At 29.9% G+C, this 22,349-nt stretch overlaps 2 protein-coding genes across 2 annotated transcripts in view; one reads left to right on the top strand and one right to left on the bottom strand.

Moving 5' to 3' along the window:
• LOC113377141 overlaps positions 1–22,349 on the bottom strand; it is a 642,509-nt gene that overhangs the window by 540,852 nt on the left and 79,308 nt on the right. The window lies entirely within an intron of this gene.
• The window catches only part of LOC113376261 (ras-GEF domain-containing family member 1B-like), a 5,411-nt gene continuing 614 nt past the window's right edge, over positions 17,553–22,349 (top strand). Inside the window, exons 1-8 of the mRNA XM_026616169.1 lie at positions 17,553–17,990; positions 18,172–18,231; positions 18,300–18,434; positions 18,903–19,103; positions 19,371–19,886; positions 20,124–20,267; positions 20,348–20,550; positions 20,779–21,014. Coding sequence (XP_026471954.1) covers positions 17,826–17,990; positions 18,172–18,231; positions 18,300–18,434; positions 18,903–19,103; positions 19,371–19,886; positions 20,124–20,267; positions 20,348–20,550; positions 20,779–21,014 — 1,660 coding nt within the window. The 5' untranslated portion in view covers positions 17,553–17,825. The remainder of the gene's footprint in view (positions 17,991–18,171; positions 18,232–18,299; positions 18,435–18,902; positions 19,104–19,370; positions 19,887–20,123; positions 20,268–20,347; positions 20,551–20,778; positions 21,015–22,349) is intronic.

Below are 22,349 nucleotides of genomic sequence, written 5' to 3'. Positions count from 1 at the left end.
AGCAAACTGTTCTGGTTGTTCAAACAATGGTCCAAAAAATTGCTCCAGAGACCAGTCAGGATTCTGTATAGTGTGTTTGGATTTTGAAGTAGTTCCTTTTGTTCGAGTTAAACCAAAGTAACTATCTTACATGGTCCTTTGGTTCCATCCAAATCACATTATAGCCAATGACAAATATCTGGTTTCTTGTTTTACCCAATCTAACTCGTACATATTTAACTAACACGATATTTACAGGGATTTTGTTGGTTCCTCACAGAAGAACCAAAGTAGTCGAAGTAGCAGTGTTTAATTAGTGATGTAAAAGTTGCCATATTTATCCAACTGTCCAGGTTGTTCAAATACTTTTGTATCATATTTTTGATCTGACTAACGTAAATGAAATGTAATTTATCAAATGCAATTATTTCAACAAAGAAACGTATATGAGGTCAGTATAAATTGTGATACAAACAAAATAGTTATATGATCCTATTGACAGGTGTCGTACAATTTTATTATTAGTATAAAAATAAATAATAATGCCTAATAGTTAATTTAAATTCAAAGATCACATCCATACAGTTATTATCATCAACGATTAACATCTTATCGGGAATAGCTTTCATAATTATGTAGTTTTTCTTTTGATATCTCCCGGTACAAAAACGAGGCATAATGATCGAGTAGTTATTCCACCTGAGGCGATAATTTAGTGAACATTATTACAAATAAACAATAAATTTGAGATGTCACGTAAACTTGTTTTGATGGCTTTGACCTACAACTGTGATCGTTATGCATTTGACCCTGTTCGTGATCGTGATAGACGCGATAGAGGTGATTTTCTACAAACTAACAGAATACCAATTTACAAATGGTAACGCCTTAAAAATTCAGATCAAATGATAAAAAATAATAAATATTTAAAATTAAAAATGTTTTTTAAAGTACGTCGTTCAAAAAATCAGCACAACAGCGGCATTCATTATATTGTTGACTCTATGACTCTAATATATTTTGTGATAAAAATTAAAAATTTGCATTTGTGTCATTGTACGACAAAATTAATCTCATATCTTCTACTTAATTATATTTCACACTGCATTAATTTCATGATGTCATTGCCACAAAAAAGCGTTATTCATATATCATATTCATATTTCTGGCGCGTTCCCGCTCGGTCAATTTTGCTTATTCCGAGGGGTTAGTAAAGGAAAAGTACTAAAATATTTCAGCATTGTGTTCAGTGACACCGTTCAAGGTAATAACCGAGCTCTCGTACACATATTGCTCCATAGTGAATGAATGATTCAGAAATGAATTATTTATTCAACTTACAGAACACAAACACACAATACGACACATACATTATATCTACCAACGAGGTAGAACTAATTTACGTACGTAAAACAAACATAGATATCATTTTTGATCGCGAACGTCCAAAAGTTATATACGTTGTTGTAATTCTTTGATTGCAAACTGGAATTATTTACATTCGGTCTGGTTGAGGAATTGATGATTTAATTATGTATATATTTAAAAATCGTGAGGAAATATGTTGAGAACATAAATTTGCTTATTTGTAAAGCCTCGGAACATCTTAATCTTTAACTGATATTTATATGGATAATAACAAAAAAAGTTTTTACTTGTATCTCATATATATAAATTGAATTAAAATATAGATTTTCAATTGAGAATATAAATTTATGAAATGTTATCAATATCCTTATAACATTATGATAAAACATATCATTTCTTACTAATAGAATATGAATTTCTTATTACACATACATTAATTATGACTCATAGGTACCCTGTATAGAATTAATTGCAGAAAACATAAGTTTATTGAAATAATTTCTATATTATTCGTAGTTTCTATAAATCTTCGAAATTAAAATGGAAAATATTTTCAGCAAAACAGATATTACAGCTGTTCAAAGAATGAGATTATATCGCCAGCGAATAAGTAAAACAAAATACCGTCAGTCAATGAATGTGTGTTAATTTTAATTACATGAAGTTCTTCAAACACAATTATTACATGATGAGTGAAGTTGCGAAAACAATATTTGTTTAGGCGTTGTTTAACATAATCCACTGTGTGAACGAATATTATAGAAGCTATTAATCAGCAATTACTTCATTTCTCTAATAAAGATTCATTTCTAAATGCTAATTACAATGACAAACCGATCATGTCATATTTGACGTATGACTATAATTACATTATTGTTTTTCAAGATTGTAAATATTTTTAATGCTATTATAAATATATAATTTATAATTTATCATTATATAAATGTGTATAATGGTTGACACTAATAAATATGTGCATCACGAGTGTTACCATATTACTAATAAACATTATTTAAAATTGTTATATGATGTATTTATTTTTACCTAAATGCCATCTTGTACAGTAACAAATAAGTTTTACTTCAATCGCGTGTGAACCTTACGCGCACTCTTTTTTTTTTCTTCGACTCTATCTCTTTTCCTCTTTCATGTATCAATTGCTCTTAAGATTTCATTATATCTTGATTGCCTTTTTTAAGAAAAAAAATCTTTATTTAAATCGTAATATTTACTGTTACATATAGTAACAATAAAATTAAGCAAAACGATACTCTTGTTACTTATACAGTATTAATTTGCAAAGTGGGATAATATCCAAGTCGTATTTGTGTTAATTATTAATTCTGCGCAGCCGACCTAAAGAGTATAATTTTCGATACACAACTAACATAGATCATTAAAATAAACATAAATAATATTAATTAACGGCTACTCATTAATATTATTGTTGTCCGAAATAGTTTTGAATTAGTTTAACAGTAACGTTTTGTGTCAATTTTACAAATTCTTGAGAATTTGTCCACATCTCATTCATCACATATTAATATTTTCTATGGATATAGTACGACGGCTGGAAGACTAACAAGGAAAACCTCAGATTTACTCTTCTTAGATTTTCATGAAACTTTACATAGAGATAGAATTCATAGTTAAACGAATCGGTTATAAATAAATATTATATATTTATGAGAAATGGTTTAATTATTAAAATTAATTAAAGTTTTGATAAAAATAGGCTGTGCGCCATCCATACCACGGATTTGCAACGAACTTCAGAATTTTTTTGTAGAAAATGTTTCAGTTCATGTTTATGAATATTTGTAGCATAGATATTTATATTAATCTTTTAAATAGTAAAATATAATAAAAATTTTATAACTGAAAACTATATGCAAACATTGTTAAAGTATGGCAATATTTTTTTTAGCAACTCTATATGTCTATCCTCTATTCAATTATATTTCTATAATTATTTGAACAATTTTATCTAATTATTTTAAAAATATTGTCACTTATCTAACTAACTGTAAATTGTACATAAATGCTCTCGCCATTGCAATCAAATATGACTATTATTTCAGAGATTGATGAGAATTCCAATTTAAAAATATAAATGTGATTCACATATACATTTTGTCTATAAAATATAGAAAATCCGTTACATCATGCGGTAAACTGATTAAAAACAGTATCTGAATGTTAGATCTTATGACAAGTTAAAATCATTTAATAAACTACACAACATTCCAGTAGATGCATCGAATAATATTTCAAATCACTAATAGTAAAAATGATTTTAATAAACATAGAAAATATAGTGTTTTTTCATTACTATTTTAAAGAAATGACGATCATAGGTAATTTGTCATAATTTAATTAACGGTTTAATTTATCATAAAAGAACTGGGGGCTTATAATTGGTTTCAGGAAATGAAAGAAATTATATGTAAACCATCGGCAGACTTTTGTATCTCATTGTGCGGGTGATTCAAATATTTCCAAAAAATATATTTTTTAATTAACTAGTATTAGAAGTCAATTATAGCAAAAGCTCATTTATTCTGTAATATACAAATGATATAATTTTTTTAAAATATAGGTTTTTTATTTAGGGCAACGTGCAATGTAGAGCATTTTAGTACATTTAAAATTCGTTAAGTCTAAATAGAAATTAGTTCATAAGTGTCTAAATAGAAATTAGTTTATTTATATATTTTTTTTAACTTGGACCAAAACAATCAAAATAATATATGTTTATTACTAGGATTGATTCAATTCCTATGCACTCGATTCTCATGAGAGTGAAATGCCTCACGGACGCAAAACAAAAACACATTAAAGAAATTGCTTTGGTCTCTATATATAAACGTCTATTTTATGTGCTTACTATACGATCGCAGACACTATCCTATCACTTTACATGAAACACTTTTTGCATTGATTCCCGATGTCGTAGTTTTTCTAATGCTATTCTCTCTGATACACTTGATAAAATTAAATCGTTTATTTCGAGATGGACGCCAGTGAACTTTTTTCGAAGAAATCTACAAAGCCATGCCTTTCTGAATATTTACCACTTTATTATGTTTCTTATTTTTTGAATTATTAAAAAAAATCTTTATTTTACATTTACAATTTACACGTTTTTCTTGCTCCTATAAAGGAGCAAAGGAAAATATAAATTTCGCGAACTTTTGTAAGTAATTCTCTACGGTTGCTAAGAATTTTCTAGCTAAATATTTTTGTAACTTTTTCTCCTAATTTACATTTTTTTATATTTTTTATTAGTATATATGTAACTTATAATTTTGTTCAAGCATAATACCAATTCAAAAACTTTATAATTAAAATTAAACATTTATTGAACCCACAAGTTTCAGTCTACAATTGATATAGACTCTATATCAACTCCAACAATCATTGGAAGTAAAGAAATTTTTTATATGGTAGTTGAGTACAAATGCAGAATTGCTAAGTAGAAATTAACAGACACGAATAAGCTTTTAACATTTCACAAAGTTGTTAATTCGAAAACAATGCAATTAATATATCATTCTTTGTAAATATAAGCAACGAGTAAGGTTACATATATTATGATATGATTTTATCGAGTATATTTATGTATTGAGACAAATTGTTGAAATCGACAAAATTGTTTACACGTATTGTTTTTATATTTGTTAAAAATATTTTAGGATTATTAGATTGTTTATTACTAGTTTCTATTATTTATACTCTTAAAAAAAGTACATGAGATAGTAACTACAATTCGCGGTTAGGTTGCATAGCATAAAATTTAGAAATAATTTGAGAAATAAAAAATAAAAATAACATTGAAATTTTGAAATGAAAAAAATTACCTTAACCAAAAACTAATCGTTTCTTCACACTATCGTGAAAAATTCATACCATATCAAATTGTATTCATGCATACACACACGCACACATCCATTTTTTCTAACAATAAAGGTATGCCGAAATGTTCAGAAACCACTAAAACTGGAATATATGCAAAAAATTTCATTTTCGATTTCTCGACGATTATAATAACATGCCTTGTGAATGACTTATTGGAAGTTCACAAATTAATATTATAGATAGCTTTTAATCCATTTTATTTAACTCTAGAATTTTTAATGGCAAGATGTGTAAACAAAATCAATTCATCGTGTGAGGTAAAATTACCTCAATTTTCCTCTGCGTTTCTTCTCACTTGAAATAACTCTGAAACTACATAATTTGTATAAAACCCTGTCAGAATATAACCAAACGCATATAAAATCTTCAGTTTTCTAATTGCGCACATAGATCAAAATAAAGCCATTAGCGAATAAATTAACGATATCGTCGTCAATTAATTAACTGGCTTACGTATAAATAGCCGATATCTCCGTTAAGAAAACCTGAATCTTATTTATTTTATGCATTTAGCCCATTTTGTTATTTTATTATCTAATTTAACAAAAACACATTAGATTCATTAGCAGCTGTTCGTGATAGATAGGTTTGTGTGCCGAATCTAATGGATAATAAAATCTATTATTCAGGACCATATATCACATTGTCAAATATTTGATATATGGGAGAAAAAAATTGAAATAGTAAAATTAGTTTACATAAAAAATGCTATTTATAATTCTTAATAAAATGGGATTTACATAAGGAAGGCTTTGACGGTGATCAGAACAATGGAAAAAATGTATTCCTCTATGTATTTTGCTGCGCCTATTATTCTATATTTATAATTTTAAACATGCAAAACACACTTCAGGCATGCTGAAGAATGTCAAAAAAATAATTCACAACTTTGTCTTTGAAGGCAAAAAGTATGTATACAAGATATATGTTTGCACAACACTCAAACCCGCGCAAGAAGGCGTGACGGGTTATCCCGTCTAAAGTGTCAAAGTGACATCTCTAACATTGAAGATATTTCAAATTTATTTATTTTATTAGCGAGAACAAAGAAACCATACATTTTAGTAGATGACCAGAACCTTCTTATTCTGCCACTCGCTTATAGTTAAATAAGCGACAATCACAGGATTGTCGACAGTTACAGGATAATTATCACACCAACCAAAATAAGTTTTTTTTTATCAATTTTTTTACCTCTCAAGGTCCCAAATCTTTTACTAAATTACAGGGCGATTGTGTAACAGTTTTCATATAAAGTGGTACTAAAAACTGTCAAAATCCTATGTGGTTGCTGTGCAGTCTGGCGTTTTAGATAGAAATTCTAACTTACAACACGCACAAATGTCAAAAAAAACAAGTTATCATAAATGGATCTTTGATATACGGATTGATAACATATGAGTGAAGTTGCATTTTATGTATAAAATTAAGGAAACCATACGTCATGGTTCAGCCGGAACACTCCCGGATTTCCACCTTGTGTCCCGGGTTTTTCTAAAAGCAATATTTGTCACGGGTTTAGATCCTTTGTCCCTAATTTTCAAAAAGTATAGGTAAAGTAAATTCAATGTTCACAATTACTTGATAATAAAATTACACATACCCATCAAATATTTGTCAAAAAATACATCATGGATGAGAAAATTGCCCTATGCAAAATTCCGAACGCAAGCCTTCGGCTCTTCACATTTTTAATTTTGAAACAGTCCTTCACATTTTTAATTTTGAACTTATGCTCATTTTTACTAATCTAATTATGAAGAAATTTGAACAGAATTTTATACAGCAAAATTTATTTTATGATTAAATAGTATTTGTTATTTTAAATAATATTTAAGTAATTTAACAGAAAGGGATCCCTCCACCGTTCCGGATTATCATAATTAATGTTGCTGTCCCAGTTTTGGCAGAAAAAAATATGGTCAGCAAATACTTGGCATTTTGACGGTATTTAGTACCATTTTGTATGAAAACTGGAACGTAACAAAGCCTTGCCATACCATTGGTCTATTTTCCGGCAGAATCGGCCCATAAGATTGTATTAGCCTTACCTATTTTTCTTTTTACAATGCCAATGAACTCAGGGCGCGTTTAGAAATGTCAATATTTACACAAGAAATTTTTGGTCCGTGCGCAACAAATCATCGTAAAATTAAATCATTCGCTAACGCGTGTACTAAACGAAATAAACGATTCCGTGTTATGATAGTAATGAACCTAGAATACATTACGACCGGCGCGGGTTTTGGTGGCCGAGGAAATTGCTAAGCTTTTCTTAGAAAAATAAATTTACCTTGATTATTTCAGCTTCGTTAGAACAGATTATTCATTTTAACATAGGCCTCTTGTTTCTCGATAAATATTTGATTATTTGTGTATTAAATATTTATATTTATATTTATAAACAGGTCATCGGAAATAATTTAATTTAACGAAATAAATGTGACCTTGCCATAAGATGTATATCCGAGAATTGGCCCATTAATTACGACCAATCTCATAACCGAATCTCTGGACCTTCTAGCTTATGAACTAACCTTTACAACGAAATTTTTTAGTCGTGATGAACGATATCGTCGTACGCTATTGTTCTGACACGAAAACCCAGATATGTAAAAAAAAACATTCAACACAAATAAAAAACGAACTCTGAATGAGAACCAGCAGCCCGGTTTGGCAGACGATTATTATTGCCGGCACTGTTTGCTATTTAGAAAGTTACAAAACGCGTATTACGCACACGACCGGTTCGGAAGGTATTGGATAAATTAAAATTCGAACAATGGTCGATTGACAAAAATCGTTGTAAAAAATCGTATTAACCGTGATCATTTTACCCAGGTTGTACATCTGTGCTGTACATCTAAAGTCGAAATCTGCATATTTCCAGTACCGCTGGAATGCATTTGGTTGCAAAGCATCAGTTTACACAAGCAGATTGATCGAAGTCGTTAAATGGTTTCACCAGGATGAGCTTTTGTTTGTATAACGATCAGATTAATCATTCCGGCGCGGAAGCAAAGAAAGCTACCGTCCACTATTCCACATACGAAACATACATATGTGTGTTTATTGCAATTACATGCTCAAACTTAAATAGCAAAATCCGAAATGTATACAATGAGTCAAACTTTAAAAATAGATTTACATCCGCACTTTTTAGAAATATTTAGATTATAACGAGAAACTGATAATGATAAAAATAAAAGCAGTAGGTACATGCAGTAATTTGACTTTACAAAAAATCTTATCTCAATAATTTTAATAAAAATTTAATAATTTAATATAATATATATAAATATATATATATATATATATATATATATATATGTAAGTTATGTCCAAAGTATAAAAGTCCATCTTTAAGTAAACATTATAAGAGAAATCTGGTATGGATCTTCGACTTCTATTGAAGTACATTCGCATTTCTCTCAGGTAATCAATTCAACAGAATAATTATATATACATATATATATATATATATATATATAATCTAAAACTCCTGTTAAGCGAATTACTTGTTTACAATGATTGTAATTGTTATTATATTGGCGAAAGTTCGCAATATATTTACAAGGGAATGAACCAACACATTTGTAATTCGAAAAATCCAAATCAGTATAAGACAATGTTTTCGGAACATGTCATCAGTTTAAACCATACTTTCAATACCAAAAATCCTATTATTATACATAATTTTGAAAAGAATGGTGACCTCAGAAAATTTATGAATCGGTATTTATCTTTTAAACCCCCTTTGCGGAAACAAACAAGATTCTGCTCTGTTTCTTTCTTTCTACATGACTCTTATCAAGATATTATTTTTTTTTTTTAATAATTCTTCAAATCTTTGACTCTTGTGTTTTTCATAGTTTGTTTGATCTTATGTTATTTTTATTTTCTCAAATTGTTGACCCTACCGTTTAACTATCCTTGAAACTTTTATATATATATATATATATATGTTTAATTTGAGTTTAATATTAAACTCAAATTAAACATATATATCAACATCAAATTCAAGAATATTCAAAAATATATATATATATATATATATATATAATTTTACGAGAAAATCATTATTATGTCACGTATTATATTTATACAGCTATATTCGTTATAGTAGCTTCTCCATAACCTTACTATAAAGCTGAAGTTTACTCATACGGTTTTGAACATCATTCGCAAAAATTTAATTAGCATATACTTTTGGCAAGCCTCACCTTCAAATTGTGGTTAAATAAATCAGAGAACTAATAAAATTATTTATAAAATATCCAAATAAGCAATTTCCATAATCGCGCAACAAGGACGATGAAAGCACATCAGTTTGGCACTTCATGTGGTCCAAAACTGAATAAGTAGGTAATTCCAAACACCGAAATGATAAAATGTTCGAACATAAACGCATTCCAGTGCAAGATGATCAAATAAATCAGGAAACAAGTAACATTATTGATAAAATATCCAAATAACAAAATAGCAACAATTAGAACTAGGGCACATCAGTTTGGTACCCCATGTAGTTCAAAACTGAATAATCGCAAATGCTGAAATGCTAAAGAAAATGTTCCAACATGAAAGTCTTGAAGTGCAATGTGATTCAAAAATATCCAAATATGCAATTTTCAAAATCGCAATAATGGGAATAGAAGCAAATCAGTTTGGTACCTTGTGTGGTCCAAAACTAAATAATCCCAGATGCTCAATGAATAATGGAGCAACATGAAACAACAAATCCAGAAAATCGATAAGAGTATAAATAAAATATCCAAATATGCAATTTTATGAGCCGCAACAATGAAAACAAAGGCACATCAGTTTATTATCTCATGTGGTCCAAAATTTATTAATGATAATAAAGAAAATGTTCAAACATGTACGTGTTCAAGTGCATCGTCTTCTGATCGCCGACTCCCATTAGAATTTATCGTCGGCCATAAAGCATGAAATGACAGATCTTGTGGTATGTATTCATACCAAACAACAACCACACATGAATATTATGCCAGACCTCTCTAGGAAACGACATATGTAATAAAATCGCATTGCATATTGCTTTGCCTACAAGAGATATGTGTGCAATATAAACGACGTGGGAGGTTCCTACCGATTCCACTTGTAGGAAATAATATTTATTAACAGGGGCGCCTTTTGATTAATACCGAGGGTTAGACCTCTCCTATCTCTCGGGCAACTTCTAAACTTCCAAGTTATGGAAAAATATGTGAAAATTTTCTTGAATCAAAAACCGATGATCGATCGATTGTAGAATTGGATCTAATCCTTACACTGTTTTATTACTTTATGCAACGATGAGTCTCATATTTTTTTATTGAATCAACCCGTTCATGAGTCTCAGATTTGTTTATTGAATCAACCCGTTCATGAGTCTCAATTTTGTTTATTGAATCAACCCGTCCATATATCGATAGTGGGACGAAATTATTGGGATATTGATTTCATGCAAGTAATTGAATTATGAGTATTGCAGTCAGTCCATGTGGCCCCATACTTGAAATTTGATTTTGTGTTCATTACGTTAATTGACTCTGTTATTTGTATATTGTATCAAGAGATCTATGACTTTCAAAACATATATCATACAATTAGTGGTGCATTTAGGAAACTAGAATTTCGGATGAAATGGTAGAGTTGTCATACTGCAGTTATTTAAATTTATATAACTGGAAGCATTAAATTTTGAAAATTGAGAACAAATTATTATATGAGAGAAATAATTATTATATTTAACAGAGAGTTAGTGTTTTGATAACTTGACTTCTTCTTGTCTAATTTGTATACCATCTTCATACGACCTTTCTAGACATAAGATTGTTAACATCAAACAAAAAGCTAACAAGTGGTGTATGGCATTGTGCCTTGAGGTAAATTGCTGAAACTTCCCGCACCAAATTAAAATTAAAAAAATCGGAATTATTTTCGATACTCGAATTTTTTTTTTTGAAATTAAAAAAATAAATGGAAATAAAAAATTTGAAAAGTTTTTTGAATCATTCAAATCCGATGCTTATTTCTCTCAAAAACTGACATTTTTTGCACATTTAGCTCGACATCTCCGAAATGGCTGGACCTGTCTTTGCCAAAAACTAATCACCACTTCTCCCAATCATTATCATTAGATTCGGATGCTCCGTTCTCTCAAAAACTCGATTTCTATATTCTGCACTCTTTGCTTCGTATCTCCGAAACGGTTGCACCTGTCTTTGCCAAAAACTAATCAGCAAATCTCCCTATCAATAGGAATCGAATATATATATATATATATACAGGGCCGGTCCTGCCTTGCATGCGATGCATGCAAAAAATGCGGGCGCACGCCTTAGGGGGCGCCAAAACGAGATTCGGAAATAGAATTTATAATATATTATTCACATTTTTTTAATATAAAATTAAGAATACTTAATAGATTATAATAAACAATCTAACTTAATGGATACGTAGACACAAAAAGCATATTCAGTTTGCTCTGCAAATTAGTAAATTATTGTTCTTCTTATTGTTTAATGTACTTATTAATTTCTTCTCGTTTGAAGTTAATGTGGATTCGAAAAAGAAATTATCTAGTGTTCAAACCCGTAAGCGCAAACCTACGAAAGTTTAAATTATTGGGCATTATTGACGAAAAACTACGAGCTGATTTAATTTGAACGAAACTTGTTAAAAAAATAGATACAAATTATAATAGAAAAACATGGAAAATCGCAAGTCAGTGCATAGAAAATGGCTTGTTAAGACCGAGAAACTGAACCGAGTAACTTTTGTTTTTGTTGAAAATGTTTCGCATCTGATGAATTTTGAATGTTGAAGACATACGTGGTTAGATTTATGGAAATGGAGCAAAAATGGAAGCAAAAAATGTAATAGAAACGAAAATCTTGAGCTTTTTTTATACCTATTGGTGTCCATACTACTTTTAATTATTAACTAAGCAGAAATAATACAGATACAAATATAATTGTGTTTTGTTTTCAATATAGTTAAGGAAATATGTAATTTCTTTGCATCTTTTAATAAAATACGTTAAAAATTTAACTTTAAAGCAACAATCTGATATTCTGAATCAGATGGGAAAGTAAATATGAATACAATTCGGTCCTTACGATTTCAATAAGGAGAAGTTTACGATGCAATTTTAAGATATTGTAAATAATGAAAATAAAATTTAAAAAGTCCAACATGAAAAACAGTGTTCTGTTTAAAAATGAAATAAGTAAAATGTTTCAAAATCCAAATATTAATATTACACATATGTTAAAAATACTTGAAAATGTAAAATATTTGATTATGGTCAACCCGCAAATCGCTTTGATTTTCTGAATAAAATTAGAATCAATGTATTTTATAAGCTTTTAGATTATATTTTTTGTGTACTAAATCCAGAATGATTAACCCCTTCGACGCGGACGCCGAAAATTTGCGAGTGGAAAGTGTTAAAAAACAATTTAAAGAATTTACGTAAATATTCATATAATTTTAATAATAAATGTTAAAACAGTTAAAATTATTGGGGGGGGGCGCTAGAACAAATCTTGCATGCGGGCGCTGAGGACCCCAGGACCGGCCCTGTATATATATATATATATATATATATATATATATTCTCGCAATATCATTGGTTAAAATATTGCAATGTTTATTGAAAGTTCCATTATGCCAAGGACGAAACATCATCTTATATGCTCAGAGTGTCCTCCCATACACCTTAGCACTTTTCCCTTGAGATATGCCAAGCTGCATATATTACCATTAAATTTTCAATAGATTGCATATCTTTCTGATTTTGTCATAATTTGAAAATGATTAATTGATATTTATTAAAACGCGGAATAGATTTGTTAATCAGATGATTCCTACAGCCTTGCTAATATATTGGTTGGTAAACATGTGATTAGAAAAGTGTGCTCATATAGTATCGTATAGTGCATAAAGAAAAGAAATTCTTTACTTTTAAAACTATAAGTCCCAATTTTTTTTAAATTTTATTTGTTTCTATTATCCTCTACCATTTTTTGCGAAGCCAAATTTCCTACACACGTCGTTTCTCTGATGGTTTCTTGTAACGTTATGCTGAAGGCCAAAATTTTTGTGTAGTCTGGATTTATATTACCGTAAAACCGAACGTAAAAAAGGTATTTTTAAACATCGTTCATAATTCGCGGTTGAGTGACGCAATCCGGATCGTACACAATACAAACAAGAACGTAAAAAAATAATTTAATTCCGGATGAATATTTAGTATTTAGTATTTGCTTTACATTTATAGTTCTGGTCCGAAACAGGTCAGCTTTTTGATGATGATGATCTTTTCTAAACTAATTTGTAAAAATTTAACTTAATAATTTGTTTATATTTCAATGATTTGTATTCCATTTGTATTTTATAACTAATTTGTACGTCGTCTCTACACTTATTATTAGAATGCATATTTTCAAATTTCAAATAAAAATATAAACGCGGCTTAGTCGCTAACTATACTTTGCAAAATTGAATTTTTGGTATATTCAGACATAATTAACTTCCTGTAGGGTAAGTTATTGTTTTTGTCCAAAAGTTTTGCATATCTTCACGTTTTGAAGGTTTCTGAACATTTTGGCAAACCTTAGAAAAAATTGATGTGTGTGTGTGTATATATGGATACAATTTTTCGTCCACGTTTTCGGGCGCACGGATCAACCGATTTGAATGGTTCAAAACACACACACATACACACACACACACACACACACACACACACACATATATATATATATATATATATATATATATATATATATATATATATTAGCAGCATTCAGATCTACATTATCCCTTCTAAACTGGGTTGTTTACTCTGTAGATGAATGAACATAATCAGGGCTTTACCATTTTTATAATCTCTCTTTTATAATTCATTTACTTATTACTCATGCCAACTCTTGGCATTAATCAACAATATGGTATAATTAATGGCAAATTAGTAAATATCACATCATATAAATATTACAACATACGAGGTCGATTTTAAGATTGTTTCTATTCATGCAATAATATTGATAAGGTTTTGTTTATGCATACTAGAAATTTCTTGGCAACAAGAGCAAATTCTAGAATTTTCATTTACATCTGTTAGTAAGGAACATAAAATATTATGAAAACTTTTGACTGGTTTATAGTAAGTGGTTAGGAATAAAATTTATCGACCGTTTTCAGTGAAGTGCAGTTTGTAAGGTCGAGTGCATCGAATCGGTTGTTATATTAATATTGGTCTTCATATAAATTTTATTTAACATTTCAAGTTTTGAAAAAATTTTATTAATGGGCATTAAATCGTCAATGCGTTAAAGTTATCATAATCCATTAATTTTATTTGAAAGTTTATCGACCGAGGCTGAATTTTTAATTAAATCCGTGAATTTTTGAAGGTTTGATATTAATCTTAAATGTTTGAAAATGCATTCAATTATTTTGCTCGATAGGACGATAATGTTTCGAGAGATATTGTAACTTACATCTAATCGCAAGTAAATATATAATTGGTTTATTATCATCAACATGTTAATTATGTAATATTAGAATATCTAAATAACAAAAAAAACAATTTTCGTAAAAGCATTCGTAAGGCGAAGACGACTTTATGGAATTTAAATTTCGAATTTCATTGAAATTAAACTTTTAAGACATTTCAGACAGGTAAATGAATATTCAAATCAGCGTTTAGAAATATCCATTGAAATTCTGAGATAAACACAACGAGATGGGTTAACTTTTATTTTAACCCTTTCCACTCGGATGCCGCCGCTCCGGCGACAAAATCCATATAAATTTCGCAATTCACAAATGGAAAGAGTTAAAATATAAATAAAAGAAGTCTTTATAAAAATAATTGAGATTAGAAAATTTATATGTTACTAGCAATGTATTATAACATTTTAATTAACGTCTTAAATAAACGAACAGTTGATGTAATTATGCTCATTAATTAGTACATATTATTAAAAAGTAAAACCTCGTCAAGACGATGTTGTTAATACGATTTCTCACATAATATTTCTGCACCTTGAAACATACTGTCCTTATCCCGCATAATACGCTTTCTGGCTTAAGACACGTATTGTGCGGGGCCTGAGAGATGTTTTTCTGTACTGTAATTATATTTTACTACTACCTCCACTCTATTACACTTTTAGTAATAAAATTTTAGCAATAAATTTTTCTCACCATTACATTACATATTATAATAAATTATTATATTACACAAATGTATTAAATTTATATTATAGCAAGCTTGTGAATTGTTTTTGAAAAGTTGATTACCAAGACTTCGAAGAAAATATTTTCCTCATTTTATACTATTTGAAATAGACAAATCTTTGATGTACAAAGGATTATCCAAGTATACTGAAATGTGCATTATCAGGGAATATGTAGTACGTATGTTGAGAAATATTTGAAAATTCATTCGATATTATTTCGAATGTCGATACCTTTGAACTACAAACATACCATACCATACCATCCCATGTGGAAATTTTAATATAAAATTCAAATATAGATCAGAATCTTATTCTAGACATTATGGTCCATCAATTATTTTGTAATTCTTCAGGTCACAGAGAAATAGCATTTTGAATTTTGAATTTTAATTACGTTTAAATCCAGCAAACTTAAAAATGTCAAGAAATACTTCGAGTATAGTTAATTAGTCATAATTGAATTGGACAACTACTTGGTTGCCATCTATTCAAAAAATCCATATAATAAAGTCAAAACACTTACTGAATATTAATTACTTATTTCACTTATTATTAAAATGTACCAAAAAAAAATCTAGGAAACTTCACAAGTTTTCATAATAGATTATAAAAAATATAAACGATTGGTATGAAATAAGAAGTAAAAATCTTCTGTTAGCGTGTGGAAATTTTAACTTGAATATTTATAAAAAAATATCTGAGTACATGCGATATGATTTGCAGCACATTTATTAAGCTGTTACATATTTTATATGCAGTTAATGCATAAAATCTATAAAATTTAATAACCTTAGTTCTCACGTATAATAATGTTATAACATTTGTTTTATTAGACAGTTAATAAACTTTATTATGGGTACGAGTACCGCAAAAATGAACCTTAGAAAATAAATTGAATTCTATGTTTTCAATAACATTTTTTGTTATTTTTATCATAAATTTGACACAATTGAGCGTGTATTTCCGTCCGAAAAGAATTTGAATATTAGCCGGCGGCGTTGATAGCCGACGAGCAGGAAAAATGAACTGGCGCTGACAGATTCATGTGCATTGTTTTTATGCATTTTCAAACATATGACGATTCTTTCAGACACATACATAGTTCATTTCTCAATTTTATAACGTGATGACAAATGCACCACGTGGTAAAGTTTCCCATATAATGAAATATGGTTTAGTTTAATTTTCGATTTCGAATTTTTAACGTTAATGTGAAATTTAGGTTCACAAATGCATTTATCATTTGGTTTTAATTTTGAAACCATTAACACGTAGGATATCTGTTACTAATTAATAAAATAATCAGTCGACTGCCAGATGATCATTAATATTTTTTCTCGTTTCTGATGACAAGTAATCTATTATCGCTCGTATTAATGTGAACAGTTCATATGTTTCGGCGTATCGAAGTATTTATGACGAATTAAATTAAACCGTGGCAAAAAGAGAGAAAATATATATTGCACTCACTTGCATTTTTATTTCGGACATTGTTTCAACAAGGTTTTTTGAGTAATCAGTTGTAAAGCACAACATTCTATTGTATCATATCTCTATGCAGGCAATCATTTTGTTTCGATTTGCCTCCAAAATAACACCGACAATTTTTTTCCGTATAGAACAAATCGCTTCAGGATGGATGATGAGATACAAGAGACTGTCGAGTCGATTCTCGGCAAAGGAGTGAAAGTGGTCGATTGCGAAAAGAAATCATCAATACGAGAAGAAGAAGTTCTTCTAATAAACGGTTGTCCTGTCACCTTGGAAGGCGAAGATGGAGCAGCCATCAAGCAAGCCATGCTCACTGGCCAGGTGCCTCCTTGCGATCTCTTAAACCAAATACTGGTTCGTGCTGGTATTCTAAGAGCTCCAGTACGCTTAGAAACTTCCTTAAGCGTCAAATCATCCGTGGTAACACGAGAAGAAGTCACAGTAGCTCGCGGTGGTCAAGTTGTCGACGAAAGATCCAGAGAAACTAAAGAAGATAATTATTACACTAGCTCATGCAGCGAGGTTTGGGAACCTATAAAAGTCGTTCCTGCCAATAAAGTCGATTACACCAACGGAAAAGATAGCTACATTGCAATTCCTCTATATGATAAAAATGCCACTCCTCGCAATACGCCGGCAGACACATCCAGTTGTAGTGAAACATCTGGTTCCAGACCGACCAGCAACGCATCAACAAGTGACTCTGGTTCCTCTATAGCAGGAAACAACAATGGAATCGCTAATTTGTCCCAAGATTCGGGACATGAGTTGTCATCTAGCACGGTGGCTAGCCACACGGTTCAAGCTTTCCGCATGGGAAACTCCTTTACGCCTACATCGATGTCGTCTATTGATTCCACTGATGAGAATGACACGCATTTTGGATTCAAGAGTCCGTTGACGCCTATGAGTCCAAATTATGAAGTAGACGCTGACGGATATAGTGTACCCGTATTCCCTAGCTTCACCCCGCTGTCGGTTAGTACCAAAGATGAGAATGATAAAACTTCTTTTTAAATTGATTAATGTGACATCGACTAGATAATAAATACATATATAGTAAATCGAAATTGACATAATAGTGTTGACATGAATAACTTAAAATAATTCTAATGTAGCATAATAATTCAATATGTAACATTAATTTGATATATTTCAGCCAACAATTTTTGGAACGGTAACCTCTGATCAGTGTCCAAAGGATGCCTCGAGTAGACGCGTAAGTGAATAATTCATATATGAAATTTAATTAAAGACGAAAATATTTTATGGTTTTACAACTTACAGAGTTTGCCGCAAACACCCCGAGATGGTAAATCATTTTCAGTGCTATTTTCGAGTAGTCCAGGCTCCGGAACTGATAATCTACCTGGCTATAAAGGATCTGAATCATATGCTGATGATGGATTGGATGTTGACAATGTAAGTAAATCAAGTAATAATTTATGTTGCATGAATTATATTGTTCATCGATTGAGGAATATATTTCCTAATAATTTAAATTATACGCTCATAGTTTTAAAGAGCACAGTTACATTTATACCCATATAGTTCCGCAACCATGATTACAGCTAGGTTAATAACCATTGTACAATCATTAATGTAAGCAGTTTTCACAGTTCCAAAATTATCAAATATCTGTTTTTATAATTATTAGTTATAATTTTTAAACAAATAAGAAAATAATTTTTTTTTTGCAAATTCTCATATTTTTGAGGATTCCAAATTTCTTCAAATTTTTTTTTGTTAACATGTGTTTATAAAAAAGAAAACATCATGATTTTCTCAATGTATGACTAGTTGAATTTATTTTAGAATAGTTTTTATTACCATTTATCATTCTCCTCTATCGAATTGAATTAACATAATCAACAACAATTTCTCTTCTAGGCTTTGGTATATCGGGATGGTAATTTGGTGTCTGGTTCCTTGGAGGCCTTAATTCAACATACGGTTCCTACAGGGGAATATTATCCCGATAGAGCCTATCTTTTTGCCTTTTTGCTGAGTGCACGTCTGTTCATTAAACCACATGAACTTTTAGCTAAAGTATGTGCGTTATGCGATGCTCAACAACACTTGGACGACGCAGTAAGTATTTTATATGGAAATAGACTAATTGAAAAGATTTAAATTTTTAATATTTAGATCTATGACACAATCAAGACAACGTGTCTTTATTAAAATATATTTTCAAATATTCAAATATTCATTTCATATTCATGCACATTTTTTGTGAACTGCAAATCCATCCTAGTCAAAATTCTCTGCCAAGGAACGTGTAGTGAAATATCGGTACCTGTTATGGTATTGTTTTTTTCCTAAAATGGTGTAATAAATCTGTTGATATTTTTTCAGTGCGACATTCCTGCACACCGGAGGGACACTTTAGGCCGTTTCGTGCCGCATTTAGTCCAACTTCTTGCAGAATGGACCGAAACATTCCCTTACGACTTTCGTGATGAACGCGTGATGCAGCACGTTCGCTCCATGACACAAAAATGCGTCAATGTAGATCCCTGCATCCGAAAAGAAGTTTCTGCTCTTCTTCAAAATTTATTACACAGACTGACCACTTTGGAAAAATACGAAGACTTTTTGAAACGATTATCAGATGCCACTAATACGGGTAGTATGGAAAGTACGGACATCACCGAACTTTGCCCGAGTCCTGGTACACTGGCCCAACAATTGACGCATATCGAGCTGGAACGACTTTCGTATATCGGTCCTGAAGAATTTGTTCAAGCATTTGCTAAAGAAACCCCGCATCTTGAAACATCATTCAAGGATATGAAGAAGACGAGAAATTTGGAATCGTATGTTCAGTGGTTTAATAGGTTGAGCCACTTCGTTGCCACAGAAGTTTGCAAAGTAAGTAAATAATAATTTTCATATAAAAACAATCCTGCAAAACAAATTATTCTCAATGGTAAAATAGTGATCTTCCATTCATTGCACCAACAATTTTCGTATTATTAATTTTCCGTGAATTTAGTGAATCTAGTTCTCATGTTCAAACTTCCCAGAAATGAGAATCAATCTCAAAGGATTATAATTGACATTTGTAACCAGCTCTAATCATGATATTAACAAATACGTTACTTTTAGCATGCCAAGAAGAAACAAAGAGTGCGCGTCGTAGAATATTGGATTGAAACGGCTCGTGAAAGTTTCAATATTGGAAACTTCAACAGTCTGATGGCAATAATCGCTGGATTAAACATGTCTCCAATATCGCGACTGAAGAAAACAGTAAGTATACCAAAGACGCGCTCAGTAGCTGAATTAAATAAATTAACTGAATAACTGCAATATGCAATTTTTCGTATTAGTGGAGCAAGATTCAGCCAGCAAAGTTTTCTATCTTAGAACATCAAATGGATCCAAGTAGCAACTTTAGCAGTTACCGCAGCACACTGAAAGCAGCAATGTGGAGGTCGGCGGGCGCGACTGACGAACGGCAAAGAATAGTTATACCATTCTTCAGCTTGCTTGTGAAGGATCTCTACTTTTTAAACGAAGGCTGTTCTAATAAGTTAGTATATTTCTACATGAGTTTCATGATATCTCATTTTAACGCCCTTTACCGGTCATATTGGCCATATCATATCATATTGTCTATAGGTGATATTCGTACACACAGGTCATTTTTTGGATGTCGCCTAAAGGAGACCTTAATAGAGTACATTATGTACTAACAAAATAATTATTAGAATAGTAAAGTTTTTTTTTTTAATCTATAACCAATTTTTTATGATTTCAGATTGCCCAATGGTCACATAAATTTTGAAAAATTCTGGCAGCTAGCAAAGCAGGTTACAGAATTTATTACATGGAAACAAGTCACATGTCCTTTCGAGAAAAATGCCAAAGTTCTGACATTTTTACAATCAAATCCTGTGCTCTCAGAAAACGCTCTAGCACTGGCATCTTTCGAATGTGAACCACCAGAGAACAATCACGAAAAAGACAGGTATAAAGCGTTGAAGTCTGAACTCAATGCATAAATTCAAATCTAAATTTATGTTAATATTTATTTTTCAAAACACTAGTTCAGAGCTAGGCGTCTTGGAAAGATTTTTGGTTTAGTTTTATGTGATATTTTAATTTACATTAACAGATAAAATTAAAAATTATGATTTAATATTGTCACTTTTGACAATATGATAAGATTTTATATATTTGAAAACATTTTGAGTTGAGGAAATATTCTTTATATAAAACTAAACTCGAAATGCATAGATATCAATCAGGCTAATTGCTAAAACAAACTGACTGATGTTTAAATAATAAAATATATTCTCTATATACTACTAATACTGATAAGTGTTTGAGTTGTGATAACTATTTAGTGTACTTATATTCATTTTGTAAATATTTAATAATGCTTTTTCGAGTTAATTGTAATAATTTCTAAGTAACATTACTATTAAAGTAAATTTATTCTGACTTTCAAATGTTTAAATAACATTTTACCTATAGATAAATATTTTTCTCATATTATTATATTAATAATATATAGAAAATTCATTCATGAAAACTTTGCGATGCACCTCGCTTTCATTTAGATGTATAGTCACATTATAACTTTCATTTGAAAAGGAACAAACTGTAAATGTAAATACATGGTTTGCTAGTAATGATGTATTTTCAAGTAAATATATCTTTTTATAAACATCACAAAAATTAGCCAATAGCCAATACATACGCAAATTATAGACATTGTATTTGAAGTGCACTATACACATATGTTATTATATCCGCTTTAATGTGCTTCAACTTTCTTTTAAAAAATATATATATTTATAAAAATTTCTTTATGATCGAAATAAGCAATTTGTAGCACTGCCAAATATTTTTGAAACATTTTAAGTGTAATGCACTACCAATAAGTATATAAATATTTGATAAAAAGCCTTGGATTTGTTAATAATTTGTGTTATGCACCGAATAAGAAAACCAAATAAAAATTATTTAAACTATTTTCGATTTATAGTGTTTGTTAGAGAATTCTCATTAAAACCAGCAGATAAATAATAATTGCTTCTAAATTTTATTTCTCACTTTAACATCTTTATACACTCAATAATTTTAAAAACAATTTTATTTGGATTTCTAGTTTGAACAAATATGTATATAATTCAAAAAATTTGTACGTTATGATTATCAAATTCAAGTCTTATATAAACATTAAGTGTGCATATATGTTTCATTTATGATAAAGCCGTCACACTTTGCCTAATTAATCAAAATTGATGTATTAGTTGCCTTGAAACAAAGTGAGTACCAATTATTTATTCATGCAAAAAGTAAAGTAACTGATCTTGGGATAAT

The sequence above is a fragment of the Ctenocephalides felis genome, unplaced genomic scaffold (assembly GCF_003426905.1).
Source record: "Ctenocephalides felis isolate EL2017-DRISC unplaced genomic scaffold, ASM342690v1 CF-g0.4_SCAFFOLD_01886, whole genome shotgun sequence".
Taxonomy (NCBI): Eukaryota; Metazoa; Arthropoda; class Insecta; order Siphonaptera; family Pulicidae; genus Ctenocephalides; species Ctenocephalides felis.
The sequence above is the reverse complement of the archived record's forward strand: the minus strand, read 5'-3'. Positions and strand labels throughout refer to the sequence as shown.